General features: G+C 35.9%; 1 protein-coding gene and 1 pseudogene across 1 annotated transcript; one reads left to right on the top strand and one right to left on the bottom strand.

Moving 5' to 3' along the window:
• The first annotated feature begins 7,314 nt into the window (after positions 1-7,314).
• On the top strand, positions 7,315-8,167 carry LOC113699868 (uncharacterized; annotated as a pseudogene).
• Positions 8,168-20,156: 11,989 nt separating this feature from the next.
• On the bottom strand, positions 20,157-22,011 carry LOC113698321 (2-methylene-furan-3-one reductase-like). Its single transcript, XM_027218106.2, has 4 exons — positions 21,648-22,011; positions 21,224-21,544; positions 20,770-20,929; positions 20,157-20,661 (listed from the first exon to the last, which is right to left on the bottom strand). The coding sequence occupies exons 1-4, from the start codon at positions 21,864-21,866 to the stop codon at positions 20,390-20,392; spliced, it is 972 nt and encodes a 323-aa protein (XP_027073907.1). The 5' UTR covers positions 21,867-22,011; the 3' UTR covers positions 20,157-20,389.
• Between the last annotated feature and the right edge of the window lie 2,794 nt (positions 22,012-24,805).

The following is a 24,805-nucleotide window of genomic DNA, read 5'->3' as shown; positions in this document are numbered from 1 at the left end:
TTTTTTTCCAGTCCTTAGAATTTCATCTTAATCCTACGCTACTTGGGAAGGGCGAATTCCAACCAGGCAATATATGCGGGTTAGAGGGAGAGAAACTATCTCTAGACCAATTAAGTGCACTACTGCACCCTTTGAACTTTTTGTCGAAGGGAAGAACAGTGCTTCACTTCTAATACACCAGCAAGGGTTGAACTTTTAACTTAGTGCACGGTAGAGCCTTAATAAAGATAGATACGTACAAAATTTCTTAAAGTTATCAACTGATATGATATGATTAAATCGTGCTTTTAAAAATAATTCTTAAGGTAAATTACTCATAAACCCATGTGCTTTTGCATGACACTACATTAATTTCCCAAGGTTTCAAAATATCCATACAATGTGATTTTATGTGATATGATTAAATCATGATTTTACAATAATTCTTAAGCTAAATTACTCATAAACCCATGTGTATTTCCATGACACCACATTAATTTCCTAGAGCTTCAAAATATCCATATAATGTGATTTTATGTCAAGCAAAAATTTAATGAAAAAATAATATCTATAATGCCATTAGTTGAAATGCAAATATTGACCTAACTTAATTATTAAGGGTCTAACGACATTGAATAAAATTAGAGGGGGGATTATGTTGGTAAATACAAAATTATATGAAGGTTAAGTCGATATTTGTGCAAAATCAGAGATTTTGTGAATATATTATAATTTCATCATATACAATTTTAGGGCGAATATTGGTCAATTGCAGTGTCTTGTTTTGTCCATTGTTAATCTTTAATAGAGTCACCTAGTATTGTGCAAAAGCATATGGGTTATGTGAAAGTTACCCTAATGCTCACTTCAACTTGGCCTAGGCGTAGTGGTATATTTTATAATGGGCCTTTTACCTTCCCTTATGCTGTGTTTTTTTTTTTTTTTTATCTTTCATCTGCATTAACATTCCATACTATTGCCTAGATTCCCTATAAATCTGAAATTAGGCTTTTTTTTTTCTCCCATCTACATTAACACCCTTTACCATAGCCCGGATTCCCTACAAATCTGAATTTTGGCTTCTGTCTATAAAATTCAGGTTTGATCCCCAAATGAATTGCTTAAACATTGGAGAAATAATTATGATCACTACTGTTGACTTTTTTGGCATAAGTTTCTGTCCCACATCGGTGGGATAGGTCTTGGAGGGAGTGTTTGAGAGTTATAAATTAACACTCTCCCCTCCCAATTGAAACACATCAAAATTTGGTATTCTTTTTTTCCCAAATTAATAAGGGCAGGTTGCTTAGGCGGTGCTCGGAGATTAGGCACATTTGGCTGAACTCCGTTATCAATTTTGAGTGTGTTCTTTTTTCTTATCTCTTTTATTATGCATCTAGTAGTTGCAATTTTGAGTGGGAAATTACCCAATTTCCTCGACAAGTGGTATCAGAGCCGAAGGTTCGTCCTTTGGTTTGTTTGTAATTTGTTATATTGAATACTATCATTTGAGTTTGTAATGGCGTTAGACGATTCACCGATAAATGAGTCCAGGGCATCGGCTTTCTCGTCTACATGGTCAAGGATTCTAATGTTAAGTTTGAAGCTAACAGTGGAGATATTTGACGGTACTGGCCATTTCAGCATGTGGCAAGGCGAGGTCATAGATTCCCTTTTCCAACAGGGTCTTGACATTGCCATTGAAGAAAAAAAAATCAGATGACATAGAAGAGAAGGAGTGGAGTACCATAAATCGGTTGGCATGCGAAACAATTCGATCATGTTTGTCCAAAAAGCAAAAGTATGCTTTCAAGAATATGACTTTTGCATGGAAATTGTGGAAGGCATTGGAGGAGAAGTTTCTGAAGAAGAGTGGTCAGAATAAACTCCTTATGAAGAAAAGATTGTTCCGATTCGATTACCGACCAGGTACTGCTATGAATGAACACATCACTATGTTTAATCAGTTAGTAGTAGACCTGTTAAATGTGAAATTTGAAGATGAAGATTTGGCTTTGATGTTGTTGTCATCCCTTCCTGATGAATTTGAACATTTGGAGACTACGTTACTTCATGGGAAGGAGAATGTGTCTTTAGATGCTGTATGTTCTGCTTTGTATAGTCATGAATTGAGAAAGTAAGATAAAATGAAAAACAAAGTAGCTATAGCAGATGAACCGTTAGTGGCAAGAGGTCGTCAGCAAAACCAATCAAAGGGGAGAAGAGGAAGGTCCAAATCGAAAAACAGAGTTGCCAAAGATAAGAGTGCTTTCTGTCACGAGAAAAGGCACTGGAAGAAAGACTGTCCAAAGTTGAAGAAAAAAGAGAAAGTTCCGCAAGACGTAAATGTTGCAGAGTGCAAAAGTGATGCGGAATCATATTTCTCTTTGGTTGTATCACCTTCAATATCCCATCCAGATGAGTGGATTTTGGATTCATGTTGTACCTACCATATGTCTCCCATGCGGGAGTGGTTCTTTCAATTTGAAGAATTTGATAGTGGAGTTATTTACATGAAAAATGACAATCTATGTAAAACAGTTGGGATAGATTCAATCAAGCTGCATAATCATAATGGATCCATCAGAATCTTGAAGGATGTTCGGTACGTGCCGAATTGAAGAAGAATCTTATTTCTTTGGGGGCTTTGGAGTCAAAAGGCCTGATTGTGATGATGCGAGATGGAATTCTTAAAGTAATTTCGAGAGCACTTGTGATGTTGAAAGGTGTAAGGAAGAATAATCTGTATTACTACCAAGGTAGTACAGTTGTTGGGACAGTAACAGCAACAACATCTTCCAGTAGCAAGAAGAATGCGAAGGCAACAAAGTTATGGCACATGCGGTTGGGACATGCTGGTGAAAAATTCTTACAAAATCTTGCCAAGCAAGGATTGTTGAAAGGTACAAAAGCTTGCAAATTAGAATTTTGTGAGCATTGTGTTCTGGGAAAATAGAGAAGAGTGAAATTTGGCACTGACATCCATAATATCAAGGGTATTTTGGATTATGAGCATTCAGATGTGTGGGGACCTGCCAAGACTCCATCCCTTGGAGGCAGGTACTATTTTGTCACTTTTGTTGATGATTTTTCTACAAGAATTTGGGTGTTTACTATGAAGAACGAGGATGATGTGCTATGGGTTTTCCTTAAATGGAAAGCTCAGGTTGAAAACCAGACGAGAAGAAAGATCAAGATTCTCCGAACAGACAACGGTGGAGAATACAAGAGTGATCCCTTCCAAGAGATATGTCAAGAGTGTGGCATAGTTCGGCACTTCACAGTTAGAAGAACACCGCAACAGAATGGGGTGTCAGAGCGTATGAACAAGATACTAGTGAAGAATGTTCGTTGCATGCTGTCTAATGCTGGGTTAGGCAGAAAGTTTTGGGCTAAAGCTGTAACATACGCTTAACATCTCGTCAATCGCGTGTCATCATCTGCAATAGGTGACAAGACTCCGTTAGAAGTATGGTCTGAAAAACCTGCAACAGACTATGATTCTTTCCATATCTTTGGCTACTGCATATTATCATGTAAATGAATTAAAATTGGATCCACGTGCAAAGCAGTATCTCTTTATGGGCTTTAATACTAGAGTTAAGGGATACCGTTTGTGATGTCTAGAAGCAAAGAAGACTATTATCAGGAGGGATGTTACCTTTGATGAATCTGTCATGTTGAATAAGGTAGCAAAAAATGGGACCAGTGGTACTCCGCAACAAGTGGAGTGTACGCCGAAGCGGGTGGAGTTTGAACAAATAATAGTGAGCCCAGCAAATAGCACCATTAGTGACTCTCTCATGACAGAAGAGGAGTCAGATGAGGAAGAGGTTTCAATCCAAGAACCTCAATAGCAGCAAGAGTCAATTGCCGTCAATAGGCCAAAACGAGAAATTCAAAAACCTGTTCATTTTACTGACATGGTAGCCTATGCACTTTCAGTTGTTGATGATGTTCCATCCACCTTTTCTGAAGCAATTCAAAGTACAGAAAATGGTAGATGGAAAGATGCTATGGAAGAAAAGATGCAATCTCTTCAGAAGAATGAGACGTGGAAGTTGACACAACTTCTAAAGAGTAAGAAGGCAATTGGATGCAAATGAGAATTTGCAAAGAAAGAAGGATTTTCTGATAATAACGATGTTCGATACAAGGCAAGATTGGTGGCTAAACACTACGCTCGAAAGGAGGAAATTGATTATAATGAGGTATTTTCTTCAGTGGTTAAGCATTCCTCTATTAGAATCCTGTTGGCCTTGGTAGCACAGTTAAATTTGGAGCTAGCTCAACTTAATGTGAAGACCACGTTCCTTCACGGTGACTTGAAGGAGGAAATCTATATGTCTCAACCAGATGGATTCAAAGTTGCTGGTAAAGAGAATTGGATTTGTAAGTTGAGAAAATCGTTGTACGGATTGAAGCAATCACCTAGGCAATGGTACAAACGATTTGACCAGTTCATGATGGGTTAGAAGTACACAAGAAACAAATACGACCAATGTATGTATTTGTGCAAGCTACAAGATGAGTCCTACATCTACTTACTCTTCTATGTTGATGTATGTTGATAGCGTCAAAGAACCAAGTTGAAATTGACAAATTGAAGGCTCAGTTGAGTAAAGAATTTGAGATGAAGGATTTGGGAGAAGTCAAGAAGATTCTTGGCATGGAAATAAGTAGGGATAGAATGAGAGGCAAGCTTTGTCTCACACAGAAGCAGTATTTGGAGAAAATACTATAGCGGTTTGGTATGAATGGAGATTCAAAACCTGTAAGCACTCCGCTTGCTCCTCATTTGAAACTTAGCAGCCTATTATCTCTAAAGACGGATGAAGAGCGAGCATACATGGCGAAAGTCCCATATGCTAATGCAGTTGGTAGCTTGATGTATGCAATGGTATGTACGAGACCCGACATTTCACAAATAGTTTGTGTGGTAAGCAGGTTCATACATGATCCGGGCAAGGGTTATTGACAAGCTGTAAAATGGATTCTACGGTATATCCAAGATACTGTAGATGTTGGATTAGTATTTGAGCAGCATGAATCACTTGGTCAATGTGTAGTTGGATATTGTGATTCTGACTATGCAGGTGACTTGGATAAGCGACGTTTTACAAGTGGCTACTTGTTCACATTTGCCAAGGCATCAGTTAGTTGGAAATCTACTTTATAGTCAACAGTGACTTTATCTACAACAGAGGCAGAGTGTATGGCGATTACCGAAACTGTGAAGGAGGCAATTTGGCTTCAAGGATTGCTTGAAAACTTGGGAGTTGGTCAAAAACATATTGATGTGTTTTGTGACAGTCAAAGTGCTATTCACTTAGCGAAGAACCAGGTCTTGCACGCAAGAACGAAGCACACTTGATGTTCGCTATCATTTCGTACGTGAAATTCTCGAAGAAGAGCAGATTTTTCTCCAAAAGATTCGGACTATGGAAAATCTTACAGATATGCTGACCAAGGTGGTTACAAGATCCAAGTTTGAACATTGTTTAGACTTGGTCAACATCCTGCACATTTGAATTGGCGCTCGAGGGCGCAAATTTGAAAGTACCGCAAAGACCGTTTGTTATTTTGTTTGAGTAACAATGTTTGTATTTGTAGTGGGACTAGAAATTATGCCAAGGTGGAGATTTGTTGACTTTTTTGGCATAAGTTTCTGTCCCACATCGATGGGATAGGTCTTGGGGGGAGTGTTTGAGAGTTATAAATTAACACTTTCCCCTCCCAATTGAAACACACCAAAATTTTGTATTCTTTTTCTCCCAAATTAATAAGAGCAGGTTGCTTAGGCGGTGTTCGGAGATTAGGCACATTTGGCCGAATTCCATTATCAATTTTGAGTGTGTTATTTTTTCTTATATCTTTTATTACGCATCTGGTAATTGCAATTTTGAGTGGGAAATTACCGAACTTCCCCGACAACTACAAGTTTTTGTCCTATCTACCTGTTTATATTAAAACTAATTTGTCAGTTAATGAGCTTTTTTCCCTTCTCTTTTCATTGTTACAAGTTGCAATAACTCTTAATTTTGAGTTCCATTAAAAGATACGGGTTTATTCTCTATATCTTGCAATTGTTGTGACATTTACAGAATGCATCTTGAGAAACTTTTGATAACCTATTCTATCAAATTCAGCCTTTTCCTTTTCTTGACATAGCCTTTTCATTTTCTTTGTTAGGTTTGCTACAGACTAGCACAGAGAGGATGGCTTCAAGATCATCTTCAATAGGATGTTGAAAGAAAAATCATGTGCAGCTTACTTGAGAGTTGAATATGTCAACAAAGGTTAGATGATGGAAATTGGATTTGCATCTAAAAATGAGCCTGCAAACTGTGTTACAATATAATCATGGTCGATTTCATGGCCATATGATAATATAATTAATTTTTGTCTCATCAATTATATTGGCAAATTCTTATGTAGGACAAGCTACTACACGTAATCCATATAGATTAAGCTTAGAGTTTGTTGTAGTTTAATAACTGAAAGGATAACTAAGTCGTGCTTTACAATAATGTTTAGTTCGACTTGAATTGCAAAATCAGGGCCGCACCCGAAAGTAGAGTGTGAGAGGATTTTCAAGGGCCGGGAGTGTGACCTTTGCGTAGCAGTCCTGAGCAGTAGCAGTGCACTCTGGAATCACAGGGAAACATGCCAATTCTCACGTTCAAACAATGTATAGATCAACAATTATACTCAATAGTTATATATTCACATTTCCATTGCACAACAGTAGTAAAACTTATTGGACCGTTTGTTTAGGGGGTTCTATATCGTCTGTGTTAGGATCGAGCGCGGAACACATGCCTATTGAAATATCAAATATACAACAATTTAATGAGAAACAAGTCATAAGTATAAAAGATAAATGACACACAATATTTAACGTGATTCGACTCTATCATTGTGTCTACGTCCATGGAGAGAAATTCATTCTTTATTATGAGAGGAAAAATCTTATACAAGAATACAACTTGAAACTAAATCCAACCCTTGTATACCATTTCTTATCTTCCAAGAACCCTCTCTCACCCTCCATGTACAAGATTACATGTCGCTATTGTGTGCTCTTGTGTGCTTTTTTATAGTATGCCAACCCACCTATTTATAGTAAACATTATCTGGTCAAAACCCAAATACCAACAGGAAACAGTGCTAATTTCTAAACTTATACAGAATAGGAAATAATCTCTAAATTCTAAATAAAATAGAAAATTCCTTGACTACTACTTTAAGTAACTAAAACTAAGTAGGAAACTAGTTACTTCCACACAAATTAATAAACCTGTCTAAAAAAAATTAAGCCAATTTCTTAATAGTATGGCTAATTTGGGCGTACAAGATGAATTCAGGCTTGACAACAGTAGAGCAAGGGTGGTCGCCCTGGCTTGCAAAATGGTTGGAGGTGGCAGTGATGGTTCTTTAGAACTGTGTGCAAGGGTTTTGCCCCATCGATGAGTATGAAAGGAAAATCCTTCATACATATGTCAAACCACTACTTCCCGTCACAAACGATAGGTAATGACGCAACAAAAAGATTGTCCAAATTCACATCCTACATATATAGGCACATAGAAAGTGAATTGCACTCTAGAGACTGACTTTGAAGTGTGAAAAATTCTTCTGCAGGTATGAAGCAACCGGAATACGACCAGAATTTCTGAGGGATGCAATGTGGTTGAGACAAATGCAGAGAAAGAATTTGACACTTATGAAATTTTTTTTTTTTAATTTTTTGGCAGGGACACGGCCAAATATCCACCACTTATGGAAACAAGCAAGCTTAGCAAGTCGCTCAAGTATCTGACAAAAGCATACCTTGGGTAAGTAACTTAATTCTTTGGATATTACTATATTAGTAGTACATTACATCAAGAAGGACATCATTTTTTGGGACTCTCCTAATGAATTTTTTTTTTTTTTTTTGGTGGCAGCCATGATGTTCAAACGGGCCAGCAAGATCCGTGTGAAGGCTGTGTTACGACAATGTGGCTTTAGATGACAACGAGATCACAGTATCACGATATGGAGGACTACCCTCTTGCATTTGACCTGTAGAAGCGCAACAATTTTGCATCATGGCGGCAGAACGAGCTTGAGAGGATTGCTAGAGAGCTCGAGGTCTGACTATTATTGCTGGTGCTTGGATTCCAGCAGCCAAAACAATTATTGAAATTTTATTATGTATAGAAGAAGTGAAGATTTTTATTTGCTTCATGCCGCAAAATTAATATACACACCAAAATTACAACTTAGCATTTAATCCGTCATTATATGCTTTGTTATAGCATTATATGATGCGCAGCATCATGTAAAGTGCTTTCTAATCCGAATTTATGAATAATAACTGAATACATTACTTATAACCGCCTATGATTTTACTTAATGCCAGATGGGGAAAATACCGGTTTTCATCCCCAAACTTTGGGCACAAGACACATTTCGTCCCTCATCTTTCGGGCATGACACATTTGGTGTCTGAATTAACAATTTTTGACCAAATGTCATCCTCAGACGGCAATTTAGCCAACCTTTAACGGACCGTTAAGTAAATGTGGTTATCTGAAGCAAAAGCAGGTGAAAAATGATGTTGTCTTCACTTTCCCTTTTTCTTTCACTTCAACAACTTCCTCTGCAAATTTCCAAGACTAAGCTCCTACTGCAAATTTCTCTGAGAGTAAACCCCCTCTTCCAATTATAAATATATAATTATAATTATATAATACATAAAAATATTACTTATACTAATATTTTATATAATTATAATGTATATTAGATATTAAATCTAATCATTATATAAACTTAAATTCATAATAATAAATATAATTATAATTATCTAATTTATTAATATTATATACACATATATATTATAAGGGATAATTTCAGAAACCTCCCCTAAATTAGCTTATGGAAAAATGGGAAAATAGATAATTTATGGAGAAAAGCCATAAAGAGTTGGTGTTTTATTGGAGAACTGGTTTATTTTTATTTTATCCGATAAATAAATTTGTTTATGAAAAAATGGATGCTCTGTTCTTATAATAGAGGAAAGCCATAAAGAGCTGAAGTTTTATTGGAAAATGAGTTTATTTTTATTTTATTTGATAAATAAATTTATTTATGGAAAAATGGGTACTCTGTTCTTATAATGGAGGAAACCCTAAAGAGCTAGTCTTTTATGGAAAAGTGATACTTTATAGAAAGTGACCGCAATTTGGTTTATGAAATTATCCAAAAAAAAATTAGAATGAATTTGTTTATTTAATTAAATAATTATTATATACATATTTATATAATGCATTATATAATTATACTAATATTATTATAAAATATATAATTATAACTATATTATATATATAAATATTAATTATACTAATATATTATATGATTATAAAGTATATTATATATTAATTATAATTTTTAGTATATATTAGCATATTTATAATAATAAATATAATTATAATTATATAATATATTATTACTATATACACATATATATTATAAATATATGCACATATAATATACATTTATAAATATATACATAAATATATTATAGTTATTACCCTAAATATATTAGAGTTATTAGGGTATAGTTATTATAGTTATTACCCTAAATATATTATAGTTATTAGGGTATATACCCTAATAATATATTTATATATATTTATAAATGTATATTATATGTGCATATATTTTAATATATATGTGTATATAGTAATAATATATTATATATTTATATTTATATTTATTATGATAAATATACTAATATATACTAAAAATTATAATTAATATATAATATACTTTATACTCATAAAATATATTAGTATAATTATATAATGCATTATATAAATATATATAATAATTATTTAATTAAATAAACAAATTCATTCTAAATTATTTTTTTGGATAATTTCATAAACCAAATCGCGGTCACTTTCTGTAAAGTATCGCTTTCCCATAAAAGACTAGCTCTTTAGAGTTTTCCTCCATTATAAGAACAGAGTACCCATTTTTTCATAAATAAATTTATTTATCGAATAAAATAAAAATAAACTCGTTTTCTAATAAAACTTCAGCTCTTTATGGCTTTTCTCTATTATAAGAACAGAGTACCCATTTTTTCATAAACAAATTTATTTATTGGATAAAATAAAAATAAATCAGTTCTCCAATAAAACACCAGCTCTTTATGGCTTTTCTCCATAAATTATCCATTTTCCCATTTTTCCATAAGCTAATTTACAGGAGGTTTATGAAATTATCCCTTATAATATATATGTGTATATAATATCAATAAATTATATAATTATAATTATATTTATTATTATGAATATAAGGTTATATAATGATTAAATTTAATATCTAATATACATTATAATTATATAAATTATTAGTATAAGTAATATTTATATGTATTATATAATTATAATTATATATTTATAATTGGAAGAGGGGGTTTACTCTCGGAGAAATTTGCAGTGGGAGCTTAGTCTTGGAAATTTGCAGAGTAAGTGAACACAACGTCATTTTCCACCTCATTTTGCTTCGGTTAGCCACATTTACTTAACGGTCCGTTAAAGGTTGGTTAAATTGCCGTCTAAGGATGACATTTGGTGAAAAATTGTTAATTCAGACACCAAATGTGTCATGTCCAGAAGATGAGGAACGAAATGTGTCTTGTGCCAAAAGTTTGGAGATGAAAACCGGTATTTTCCCATGCCAGATGACCCCTCTTAGGTTTTAAAATAGTCACATAATCCCCCAATGGTTTTATATAAATTGAAAATTAAACGGAATACACAATCAATTACGGCATTATATCAAATGCACTCTAAAAATGTGTGTGATAAAATTTTAATCTCAATGTAACCCCCTTATAATTTGTATAAATATTCATTTTACCCCTATTATTTTGTATTTCTCCATGAAATCCCGATATACTTTATATAAGGCAATTAAGTCATTGATTGATTTAATATTAATATGAAGACACTATTGGTATTTCAATTAACGACGTTATATAGGCCACTTTTCATCAAATTTTCACTTTACATAAAATCATAGTGGGGTAAAATGAAAATTTTGAAATATTAAAAAGATTATGTGGTAATAGACAAAATCACAGGAAGGTTATATGTAATTTACCCATAATAAATTGATAATTTACTTGCTCCTACATTTTTTTGTTCTGTTTTGTTAACAGCATGAGGTAATTGCTGCATGTCCCACTGACAGACTGCGTTTCTCTGCAGCACGGTTGGCCAATTTCGAAAGAAATTTTAACTGTTGTCTAAGTTCCTCTCATGGATTCTACTAACCGGAAAAAGTCAACCCGACAGTACTCCCCAACAATGACATCTCAAAATGTTTTTCTAATGTAAAGGTAGTTTAAAGATAACATCGGAGGAGTTGGTAATGTGAAGGCTGACGTTGAATTATTCCGTTAGAAGATGGATTTTTCTTTTCCTTGTTAAATTATACTTTAGTCCTTTATAATTTAGCGCTTTTTCATATAATTTTTCAATGATTTTAATAATTATGCATAATCCTCTGATGATTTGAACTAAAGTGTCAAAATGTCATAATTTACATTTGATAGCAGAGTCAACTAAAATGTCAAAAGTATCATTATGTAAATTTGAAAATTATTTGTTAACTACAAGAAGATTATGTATCTATTTTGAAAACCACAAGAGTATTATGTGATAAAGTATTAAACCATAAGAGATCATATGATAAAATATAAAATTATAACGGGTTAAAGTATTATACATATTTTGTTTATATATTTTAATCACTTTAGTCATTTTGGTTTTTGAACAAAGGTAATATCGATATTTTCGTGTTTTCCATTATAGTGGGTTATTTATGCCATTTTGACATTAAGTCCAAATTGCCAAAGATTATGCATAACTTTTGAAATCACATGTAATGTTTTAAGGACCGAATCGGATTGGCGATTCAATCGATCAAACCGTGAATTGATCATGATATCAATCCAATTCTACGAGAAACCATAAAAATTAAAAAATCAGTCAAAACCATTGTACCGGAATGAAGCCAAATGAATCTGTCAAACCGGTCAAGTTCCAGTTTTTGAAATTTGACTTGGAGCTTGGACCCTTTTTTTTTTTTTTTTTTTATGGGTTGCTCACTTTTTTGAGTTTTTGAATTCTATCAAAACGCAACAACTACAACTAATTGTGTGCTACTATAACTAAGTTGGTTGATGGGCCCTTTTTTTTTCTCAAATTTAGAAAAGCCCTTAGTTACCCGAATGTAAAAGCAAAATGACTAATCCAACAAAAAACTAAAGAAATCCTCAACCGTCTTCCTCTAAGATTCTTCACATCTAGGAGTCGCTCTACAAGCTCCGTTCATCACCTTTTTTCTCTTTTTTCTTTTTTCCGCCTTCCATTTTATCTTTTTCTTTTTATACGTTATCAATGGTGAAAATGATAATAAAGTTGAACTCAATAAATAAAGAAGCATACTCGTTTTTCCTTTCCTCTTGTATCTTTTGTTTTCATATTCATGATTTTTCTACTATTTTTGGGAGTTAATTTTACAAATCCTATCAAATTTGATTTTTAGTTTGAAAAGTTAAATTCATCTTTGTTTAATTTAAGATATTGGACAGATTTCTTCATAATTTTATTGATTTTTATTTTTTTTATGAAATACCTTTCCTTTTATTTGGTGGATGTATTAGAAGGACTAGATCAGTAAATCTTGTCCTAGAAGATATTACAAAATTTAGGATTTTTGTGTTGATCTTACATATTTCTGCTTATCTGTTATTTTTCATTTTTAAAAATAAAAAATCAATGAACCGAGGTAAAACTGATTGAACCTTGACCCAGCCACTTTACTGGATCAATCACCGATTTGAGTTTGAAAACATTGATTATAAGAGAGTTGACAGGTTGTCGAAGCCTGTGCAATAATAAAACCTGCTCAAACTAAAAGTAATTTCTGTAGATAGTGGTAAGCAGGGTCGAATCCACAGGGACTGGGAGCAATTGTTCCTTTTCAAATTCACAGTGACAAAGGGGGTGTTTTTATCTCAGGGGTGACAATTTAAGCAATCCAACTAAAAGTAAAATAATAAAAATAAAATAGCCAACTAGAAATTAAATAACAATTTACTAAAATCAAAGAATCTAGCCAAGGAATAACTTCAGCAATGGTTCACCTAATTGATCATCGATAAGCAAAGGCAATTCCAATTATTTATCGATAAATAGGTTATAACTGCCAAACAAGCGAAGACAGTCAACCCCTCCTTACTGTGTCGATGATTAAGGTACGCCCGTTAATCACTGCTCTAATTGAGAAATAATCCTAGGTATGCCCATAGAATTTAATTTCCCAATTGCCTTACGTATTAGAGGAGCCCTATTCTAATCAAATAACGCACTACCAGGGTTATTTTAGATTAGCCCGCGTATTCCCCTGACACAAACCTAATCATGTCAGTTGTCACTATTTTAGAGTAATTAAACAATTACGGATTTAATGCCCTAATTGACAATAGATTACCCAATCAACTAATTATCTGGATCCTAGACAATCAATGAATTAAATAACCATAAGCATAGCAATCAAGGAATATGCGAATACCAATAAATAAAAGAAAAAAATTAAATTAAATCGATCTCACAATTTTAGACGACCCAAAGCATCCGTTGCTCCTTGACTAGAAAAAGGAATTTAGTTCATAGTTAATGAACAAAATCCACAGGAAATAAAAACAAGAGTCGCGGCCATGGTCTGCGTCTTGGGAAAGTCCAATTCGCTTCAGGAAAGGAAAAACGAGGCTACAAAAGGTGATTGCTTGTTACTAATTCTTCCTGACATACGCAGGGGAAAGGAACTACTACCAACCAAAAGAAAAGTCAAAGCTCCAAGCTATACTACAAGACGAAAAAACTAAAGAAGACCAGAGGATAGTGCTCTCCTCCTGCAATCTTAATTCCTATTCTAATTGCTACTCCTCCTGTGCGGCGTCCGCCGCACGAGAGAAAAAGAAGACTCTGAGGTTTCCTTTCTTTTCCCTTTTTCTAGTTGCTGTCTTCGGTCAAAATTACCAAAAAGGTCATGCATCTCCTTGTTCCAAGAATGCCCTTGATTGCCTGCTATTTGAACTCTTTCCCGATGACCGTCAAATTGGCCATGATTGTGACATTTTTATTCTACTCCCTGAAATAAATGCAAATTACGAAAAGTGAGTAGAATCTAATAATTAATTCACATTGGGTTAAGTAATAGGGGAAATTAGTTATAAAATAAATGATAAAATTACAACCTATCAATCCCCCCCACACCTAAACCATGCTTGTCCTCAAGCATGAGAACAAGAAACAAACACCAATATTTGATAGTGGCTATTGCTCTATCCAACAAATTGCCAAGATACCAAGAAAAATAACATTCAAGCATCCATGGTCAAGTCCCAGAAACATCACTCCGGTTAGCTTCTAAATCATAAACTCTTCCAATTTCAGGTTAACTAATCTAAGAAAAAGGAATGTCGCATAACATTTATCAGCAAATGGTCCAGCTATTAACCAAAATCTCAACATTAAATCCATAATTCGGCAAGCTGACTTTTATTACACACTAACACAACCTTGACTTTTTTTTCACATTTTTTTTCTACTTTTCTCTCTTTTTTTTTTTGATTCTTTTTTTTTTCAATAGTAACAAAAGACTTAGTCGCTAGCCATTTGAGCCTTTTGACGCGAACTCCAACATTGGCCAGATGAAAGAGCCCGGTTACTCAGCTTCTATCGCCACGTGACCACGTACTCATAGCAATTACTACCTTTTGACGCGAGAATCAACACTTTCGGTGAAGATCCCCGGTTACTCGGTAGTAAATACTAGCGGAGTACAGTCAACTCTTATTCACAGCCAAATAAAACCAAAAATTCAAAATAACACAAAAATCAAAAGGAACTTTGCAGCTGCTAGCCTCATTTTTAAACATGGAGAACTAAAGTTAATAACCGGACCAATTCACATGAAAATGCCAACAGTAATTCCCTATGCCTAGGAGAGTTAACCAAAAAATTATAAGAGTAAAACAATCATCGATATTCACCAAAGAGATGTTCTTGGATTCAACCACATTAACTTGACACCCTTTTATTATTAAAATTGGCAATAGTAGAAATAGAAGCAATAATCCAACATCAAACCTTGGCATGCACTTACGAGCCAATCACTAAAAAAAAAAAAATGAATGAAAGACACTAGCACCATAACTGCTCCCCCCACACCTAAATCCTACATTGTCCTCAATGGAGGTAATAAAGTAATGAAAGCGAAGAAAACAATGAAACTTCCCTGTTGAACAGCTAAGGGATAGGAGGGAACAGTGGAGGGAAGCCGAGTTCTGAGACATCCTTGCCACTTGGCGGGTGATGTTCGTCATTCGCTCATCTACGTTGTGAATCTGAGCCCGCAAGTGGTGAGGCCATCGATGGGGGAGGCGCAGAAGAAGAGGGCTCGGGTCTTACCATTTTCTCCAAATGCCATTTCAATCAACAAGAGACAAAAATTGCCCATAGGTAATGTAAACAGCAAATTCAAAGCAATAACAATTTAATAGCCACCGGTGCCTCCCTAGTAGACAACCCAATCAACAAAATGCACAACCCAAGCACCCGGAGACTAGACAAATATCCCAACAATACAGCAATTTCAATCAATACTCACGGGTGGCCCCAATTGGGTCAAATGCAGGCAGTCCAAAATCGCAACAAATGCTCTAAAGATTTAGCAATTGAAATCAATAGGTAAAATACTCCCAGCAAGTCAATTAGACTCCACCAACAGCAATAAGCAATGGAAGTGGCACAGTAGCCTTCCAATTCAACAAACAAATGCAGAAAATACCCAACCAAAGGCACTTCAAGGGACGCAAGACAGAAATCAGCCAAGTAGAACCCAAGTGATACCAAAAATAACCTTAACAAAGCAGTGAATTCAACCAATTTGAATACGTAGAATACGGTCAGAAATGCCTCCCAAAGATCAACAGAGAGCGGCAAAACTTTTCCACCCAAAATCTGTCCAAATGGCTCCAATTGGACAAGAAATTGCACAACTCAAACGATCAAAACTTAGCAATTGGGCCAAGCAACAGGCAATGGCAACAACCAATGGTTAGAATTCGAGAACAGTTCAGGCACCAAAACCCAAGAATCATTCAGGCAGGCCAGTACAGAGGATTAAGAAATGGAAAGCAACACTGCAACCAGTACCACTGGTGCACAGACAGGAAAGAATTAAATTCAATGGCAGCAACTCAACCGCAAGAACTTAAACTGGAAAATTAATCAACCAGTACCACTGGTGAGTCACAGGGAAAATTTAATCAAATGGCCAACAATCAAGCAGCAATTAAACTCAATTCAGCCCAAAATGAACCCCAGAAAATGCCCAAATCATGTCCTGCCTTCAGCCATCACCAAACCCACGAAAAATGTGCAAAATTTAGTAAGTGATGAACCAGAAAACACTAATCGAAAAGGAAATTACAATACCTCCACCTGTCAATTTGGACAGGTGGGAATGGAGCGAGCAGCGGAGCAGCGGCGGTGAAGAGCTTGGGTTGAGTTGAGGGTAGAGTGGCACGAGCTGATGGTGGCCGCGAGGTGAGGCTGCCCGCGATGGCGGCGTGCAGTCGATTGGAGTTGCGCGTGCGCGAGGTGGTGGACAGCAGGAGCGGTGGAGCGAGCAAGGGAAGCGACGAGCTGGTGGTAGTGCGTGATGCTGCCGCGCGGGAGGAAGAGGAGATCTGGCGGCGAGCTGAGCTAAGGAGGTTCACGAGCTTAGGAGTTGATGGGTTGGCCAGCAGGTGTGGCGCGGGCTGGTGGTGGGGCTGGTCGCCAAGGAGGAACGGCGGCGCGCGGTCTGGTCGAGGAAGAGGGTGGCGCGCGGTGGAGTTGGAGATGGCGGTGGGCACGGGCGGCGGACAGAGCAAAATAGAGGAGAAGAAAGAAAGAAAAGAAAAAGAAAGAAGAAGAAAGAAAGAAAAAGAAAGAAAAAGAAAGGAAAGAAAGAAAAGAAAAGAAAGAGAAATTGTTTTTTTTTTTTTATACTTTGAAAATCTAAGCTACGGTGGAACAAAAATTTTAAAAAAAAAATTTTTTTAAATAAAAAAAATTAGCAAATTTTATTTTCGAGATTCAAAAGCAGAGATAACCAACAATCAACAACCGTTCTTGAATTTTTTTAAATACTCATCTCTCCCGCGAACGTGACGTGGGCGCGCCATGAAGGCAAGAGAGCTCCCAGAAGTTTCTGATCGTGAGCTTCCTGCACGTCACCACGCGGGCGCGTCACGAGGGCAAGAGAGCTCCCAGAAGTTTCTGATCGTGAGCTTCCTGCACGTCACCACGAGGGCGCGTCATGATTGAAGGGCACCTATAAATCAGCAAAAACGAAAACTGAAACCCAAAATCAGTCGAATTTAAGGAAAAACATAATTAAACTAACAAATAAAATCAAACAACCAACTAAAAGAAATTGGGTTGCCTCCCAATGAGTGCCTCTCTTTAATGTCTTTGGCTAGACGTTATCATATTTCGTTCATGGAGGATAAAATCGTGTGGCTCGTCTTAATGCTTCATCCTCTATATAGTCCTGATAACCCTCGTAAATAGAATAATTCTTGAGCATACGAGCTACGGGCTTCCATGGACTAGTGAATGGCGCCAAACGAGTCGATGATAAATTGCATTCTCCATTCACTTCTCCCTCACTTGCATTTATTGGTTCAAGATATCTCGTCATCGCCACTCTTAATTTATTCCTGTCATGAAATTCAAAATTGTCTGGTATAATAAAGTCAATTTCATCAACAGGAATTGAAGAGTAAGAGTCAGGAGAATATTGATGAAGGAGTGGAGGAGATGTCACCGCATTTGGAGATTGTTCACTGGATTCTTTCACTTGAATGGGTTGCGGTTGGGGTTCAATTTCTTCCTTTTCGGCTTCTTTTTCAACTGCATCTGTAGATTTCTCATTTTGACACTCTTGCAGCTCCTCATCACCAGTCAAGCAAATTGCACTCTCATTTTCTTCTAGATCAACAATGGTTTTCGAGGGCAATTCTTCCATTTGAGAAGCCAATCGATTCATTCTGGATGTCAATAGACATAGTTAGTCTGCTGACATAGATGCCGATTCTTGAGACTCATACTGCTGAAAATTCATTGGCCCCGTTGTATAATTATAACCGGAGTTATCCCACCATCCTTGATCATACCCGTTTGGATTAGGGTCATACCACGTTTGAGATCAGGGTGAAAAATCTCCGTAATTATTGAATGGGACACTCAGATTATCTTGATATTCGGGGCACATACTGGTTGAATGATCCCTGGCATAACAAATTTTACAGGTTGCAGTAGCCATTCTTTTTCTAATAGAGTCTACTGCCTCTGCATATGCAGACTTGGCGAAGAAACTAGTCACATCGACTTTCCCGGAAACAAAATCCAGTATCTCACCAAAATACGAACTGTTAGAAGCCATAAAAAAATAAAAGAAAAATAAATTAAAAATGAAAACAAGGTGAACTCAAAAAGAAACAAATTAATCTGACACCAGTCCCCGGCAACGGCGCCAAAAAATTGACAGGTTGTCGAAGCCTGTGCAATAATAAAACCTGCTCAAACTAAAAGTAATTTCTGTAGATAGTGGTAAGCAGGGTCGAATCCACAGGAACTGGGAGCAATTGTTCCTTTTCAAATTCACAGTGACAAAGGGGGTGTTTTTATCTCAGGGGTGACAATTTAAGCAATCCAACTAAAAGTAAAATAATAAAAATAAAATAGCCAACTAGAAATTAAATAACAATTTACTAAAATCAAAGAATCTAGCCAAGGAATAACTTCAGCAATGGTTCACCTAATTGATCATCGATAAGCAAAGGCAATTCCAATTATTTATCAATAAATAGGTTATAACTGCCAAACAAGCGAAGACAGTCAACCCCTCCTTACTGTGTCGATGATTAAGGTACGCCCGTTAATCACTGCTCTAATTGAGAAATAATCCTAGGTACGCCCATAGAATTTAATTTTCCAATTGCCTTACGTATTAGAGGAGCCCTATTCTAATCAAATAACGCACTACCAGGGTTATTTTAGATTAGCCCGCGTATTCCCCTGACACAAACCTAATCATGCCAGTTGTCACTATTTTAGAGTAATTAAACAATTACGGATTTAATGCCCTAATTGACAATAGATTACCCAATCAACTAATTATCTGGATCCTAGACAATCAATGAATTAAATAACCATAAGCATAGCAATTAAGGAATATGCGAATACCAATAAATAAAAGAAAAAGATTAAATTAAATCGATCTCACAATTTTAGACGACCCAAAGCATCCGTTGCTCCTTGACTAGAAAAAGAAATTTAGTTCATAGTTAATGAACAAAATCCACAGGAAATAAAAACAAGAGTCGCGGCCATGGTCTGCGTCTTGGGAAAGTCCAATTCGCTTCAGGAAAGGAAAAACGAGGCTACAAAAGGTGATTGCTTGTTACTAATTCTTCCTGACATACGCAGGGGAAAGGAACTACTACCAACCAAAAGAAAAGTCAAAGCTCCAAGCTATACTACAAGACGAAAAAACTAAAGAAGACCAGAGGATAGTGCTCTCCTCCTGCAATCTTAATTCCTATTCTAATTGCTACTCCTCCTGTGCGGCGTCCGCCGCACGAGAGAAAAAGAAGACTCTGAGGTTTCCTTTCTTTTCCCTTTTTCTAGTTGCTGTCTTCGGTCAAAATTACCAAAAAGGTCATGCATCTCCTTGTTCCAAGAATGCCCTTGATTGCCTGCTATTTGAACTCTTTCCCGATGACCGTCAAATTGGCCATGATTGTGACATTTTTATTCTATTCCCTGAAATAAATGCAAATTACGAAAAGTGAGTAGAATCTAATAATTAATTCACATTGGGTTAAGTAATAGGGGAAATTAGTTATAAAATAAATGATAAAATTACAACCTATCAAGAGTTACGTAAAAAATTGCTAAACCACGAGATAAAGTGTATTTTACTCCTTTGTTTGGATGGATAACAAAAAGAAGAATAAAAAAAAAAGTTTGGGAGCCACGTATGGATACGTGGCATACTTTAAATGGATAAATGCCATTTCAGGCAGTCAAAAGTTACAGACAAAGAATTATAAAAAGAAGTTTTGGCGTTTTTGTTACTGAATTATAAAAAGAAATAGGACTAGCAAACTCTTCACGTACTAAACAGAACTAGCAGTTGCATTTATTATTATAAGCAATCGCATTTATTCTCAATAAAAGGCTGTGATGCGTCCAGGGATTGGAAAGGGCAATGATTCGATTCATAATCAGGGAATTGGATATATGGCCACCTTGCCGGTAGCTCTGCCACTTTGAAGATGGGAAAATGCTTCAATGGCGTTAGAGAATGGGAATGGCCCTTTAGGGTCAATCACCGGCTTCAGCTTCCCCTCCTCTAAGTAAGGATTGAGTTTGCTCAAGACAGAGCCAGTCGAAGTGACCACAAACACGAAAGTAGGGGGAACCACTGGCCCGGCCGGCCAGATTGTCTCCACCCTTCCGCATTCTTTTACTGCCTTGATACCCCTACTACTCTCACCTGCTCATTTTCACACATTGCAGAATTAAATACTAGCATCAGAACTTTTACGTGCTGCAGAAAACAGGGAGCAAGAGATTGATTTGATTGCTTAGGATTCATTCTTACCAACGGTATCAAATACCACATCAAATTTCTCTTCCAAATCTTCATACTTGTTGTTCTTGTAGTCGATTGCCAAATCAGCTCCTACGGTTTTAAGTAACTCCAGTTTCCCAGCGCTGGAAGTTGCTGCCACTCTGGATGCACCAAACACATGCTTTGCCAGCTGCATCAGATCAAGAAATCATTTCAGTCAATGCATGAATTTAGGTAGTACTATGATTTATCTTCGTCTCCTGATCAAAGGTCAATCTTCAGAACTACTTTTAATTGATCAAAAAGTAATTTTTTGCTCTGCCAAGTATGACTTAGTATAGTACTGCTACAGCTTTTTGTGAATTGATTCTCAACAATTATCATTTATCACTAATTTTTTTGGAACTGACCAACTAGAGCTGATTTTTACTAGGTGTTTTAAACTACTGGAAAACCAGGGGAAAAAAACAAACACATGAAATACCTGAATGATGAAAGATCCAACTCCACCAGCACCACCAAGAACAAGAAGTGATTTACCAGCTGAAAGCCCAGCGCTTTCAAGGCCCCCATATGCTGTTTGAACTGCAAGAGGAAGACTAGCTGCCTCGGCAAAACTCAAATTCTTGGGCTTCAGAGCTAGTACCTTCTCATCCACTGCAGTGTACTCCGCCAGTGACCCACAATCCTTTGGGTGGTGGGCTTGCTCGTGAATGTCCCCGTATACTTCATCCCCAACCTTGAATTCCTTCACTTTGCTTCCAACTCTAACTACCACGGCCGCAACATCATATCCCGCAACAGTCTACCAGATCAAAAAACACAGTAAATCTACACAAGGACTATCTATCCAGTGACTAAAACAAACAACAATTTTTCCCCCAAAAAAAAGAAAAATAGAGGTTCGCCGGTAGAGGAGAATCAGTGGCCTTGAATGATCCACCCATGCGTTTGAAGTCTATTGGATTCAGGGACGCAGCAAGTACTTTGATCAAAACCTGGTCGTCATTTACGTCAGGAACATCAACCTCAGATTCCAACTTAAGGACATCCTCGGGTTTCCCATGTTGGCCATAGACCCAGGCCTTCATTTTAGAGGGGATGTTAACTGGAGTACTAGTTGCCATGGCTGAGATCTACTACTATTTCTTCTTTCTAGGTTATGTATGGGATGCCAATAGAGTCAAGGTATATACGAGTCTTGCAGTTGCAGTTTTCAATGTCAACAATGGTTAGATGATGGAAATTGGATTTGCATCTGAAATTGAACCCGTAAACTGTGTTAGTTACGGTCGGTTTATGATAAGATATTTGACTACTTAATTTTTTCAGATTCTGATGAAGGACACGTAATACAGATAGAGAAGTATAGAGTTTGTTGAAGTAACAACTGAAGGATAATTAAGTCGTGCTTTCACATTAATGTTTAGTTCAACTTGGCTGGCGTTCTTTAATTGTGTATAGAGTGCTGGAGCTTTCCTCCTTCTCTTTTACTATTTTATCTTTTGGCTCTTTCTTCAATTGCTTCGACAATCTTATTTTATTGCCCGCACCCACCTCCATGTCCCACGGCGGCGCCGCCTTCTTCTCTATTACATTTACAGCAGAGAAGACCATGTGAGCCAACTGTTGTGGCCAGAAAGCGTCCTCCATCTTCTACGGTGATTATTTTTTTCCTGGCGGCGTTTATTTTGCTAACACTTAGTCTCTTATTTTCCCCCTTACCAGTAATGTACATTTTGCTAATTAATACTGTAACTTTGTTGATTATTGCCAGCGTCTCAAACTTTCGTAGTATTGCCTTTGTCCTTGACTTCCTGATATGCATGCTCCAAAAGTGCTTCATGGTTTCCCCTCCTCCTCCTACAAATTCTGACACACGCGAAAATAACTCCCAATACTCTTACCTCCATCTTCACGAACTTGATTTTATCCACCCACAAACTATAGAACCTTTTAAACCTGTCCAGATTATCCAAAGCAAAATGAAAGCATAACGTGCTTCTAAAATCAAAGCAACTAATGTGATTTTAATTTCTGTGACCACAGTTTCCCAGCAACTTCTGTTGTGGCAACTGGAGACAGATGGGGTATCTCATCGAGGAATCACTCTGTGGAGAAGAAAGTTATCATATTTGTCTCTTAACTTTATGGGTAGCTCTGTAACAATGTGGTGCTAATTTTTCTATAACTTTGACAGGAATTTGAGGATATCTATCAGTTGCACATGCTGGTTCTATTAGAATATACAGCAGAAGGACAGCCAATGTTCTCACCTTAAATTGGGAATTGGGTTAGCTGTAAAAATGTTTTATAAATGACTAGGCTAACAGTAAATTGGACCATATGCACTCAGGTTTCTCCATAGAACCAATCCTTTGGGCGCTTCCAAATGTCGCCAAGTCTGAAGGTGCTATTCTTTGCAAAGAACAGAGAGCACATATGCAGATTTCAAAAATGGCATTAGTTTGGTGATCATCTGTAGTGCTTCAAAAATGGCATTAGTTTGGTCATCATCAGTAGTGCATGATCTTAATCCGGGGTTAATGGCTAATAGTTAAACATGAAGGGCCAAATGAACAAATGATTTGATGTTCTTAACAACACCAATATCTATGGCTTTCTCACTCTCTTAAACCAAAATCAACACAAAGAGTCTTTTTTTTTTTTTTTTCCCAACAAACGAGTCACAAGATGAAAATGTGGGACCTTTATAAGATGAAAAAGAGTTATAAGATGAAACTGGTGGAACTTTTCTACATCAAATTTCCTTGTTTCCTGTCTTAATTCATTGATCACACTTTCAAGCCACCATTACCCTTCCAACCATAAGTGACAAAATGGATATATGGTTGACAAATAGTTTTGGTCAAATGGATAGTGGATCAAATTGATCCAACCCAATTAAAATTATTAAATAAATGGATCTACATGGATGCTATTTAGACGGCCAATGTAAAAGCACTATCCATCCATTTATCCATATATCCTCCCAAGTCCTAAATTAAAGATCAAAGTATTGCACAAAAAAACATATTTTGAAAATTTTGAAATCTCTACTGTAATCCTAATTCTAGTAAATTTTAACAAAATGAGGAAACAATGAGGTTTCAAGTTTTTGATTTTTGTACATAAAATTTAGTTGCAAAAAAAATGTTGCCTGAATAAAAGATGAAATGATAATCCCTTTAAAAAAAAAAAATGATAATAAGGACCTATGATAAAATGTATGCTTTTCATTTTCAATGAGAAATTTCCTAATTTAATTGCTAAGAAAAACTATAGAAAGGCTATATTGTTGGGCCATCTATAAACTATAATTCCCTTGCTTGACGCCTAGATAAACAAAATAAAGCCACTTTTATAAAAGAGTTTGGCTAATGAGTAAGATAGCTTCAATTTTTTTTTCTATAAGAGTGAAAATAAATTTGGGAAAGTATTTAAATAGAGGAGGTAATAAATATGAGTGTATGAATTTACATGATAGGTTAGGTATCATTCATACGTCTTAACCAATGCCATGGAGACACATATTAGAAAAATTCTTAATTTATATAAATAAAAGAATAAAAAAATAAAATTTAATTTGATATTGTTTGATGCATTCTAGCTTCTTGCTTACTAAAGAATGTGTTTGCAGCCATTTCTGTGTGAGAGTTTATTTAAAAAAAAAAAGAATAGAGACTAAAATATAATTTTCAAAAAGGTAAAGGAAGTCTAGAAATTAGAAACGAAAAAAATTCAACTAATGCTATTGGCATATGAGGAGGCCATGAAAGAGAGAATAGAATGGTCCCACAAAATTTGGCTTCTAATATTTGCAATCACAGGAAGTGTTTTCTCTTTTTGAAATTAAGTGGATGCATATGGATGACATGGATAATTCATTTAAATTCACCAATACAATTGGATTCAAATAGTTATCCATTTAAAAATGTTGAATTTTTATGGGTCATTAGGGGTGTTCAATCGAAAAAGTGAGCAGTCGAGAAAATTGAATTGGTCCAAATTGAAAAATAAAGTAACCAACTCGTAATTTTTAAAATGGTTAGGTTACCTGAACCTA

Source organism: Coffea arabica, chromosome 7c (genome assembly GCF_036785885.1).
Source record: "Coffea arabica cultivar ET-39 chromosome 7c, Coffea Arabica ET-39 HiFi, whole genome shotgun sequence".
NCBI lineage: Eukaryota > Viridiplantae > Streptophyta > Magnoliopsida > Gentianales > Rubiaceae > Coffea > Coffea arabica.
The sequence above is the reverse complement of the archived record's forward strand: the minus strand, read 5'-3'. Positions and strand labels throughout refer to the sequence as shown.

Bases quoted from the DNA above. Each gene is read 5' to 3' on its own strand.
- LOC113698321 (XM_027218106.2), bottom strand. From the start codon at position 21,866: ATGGCAACTAGTACTCCAGTTAACATCCCCTCTAAAATGAAGGCCTGG. The intron at 21,545-21,647 runs GCGAACCTCTAT...TTGATCTGGTAG, and splicing joins CCACTGATTCTCCTCTACCG to ACTGTTGCGGGATATGATGT. The intron at 20,930-21,223 runs GTATTTCATGTG...GATCTGATGCAG, and splicing joins TTGGATCTTTCATCATTCAG to CTGGCAAAGCATGTGTTTGG.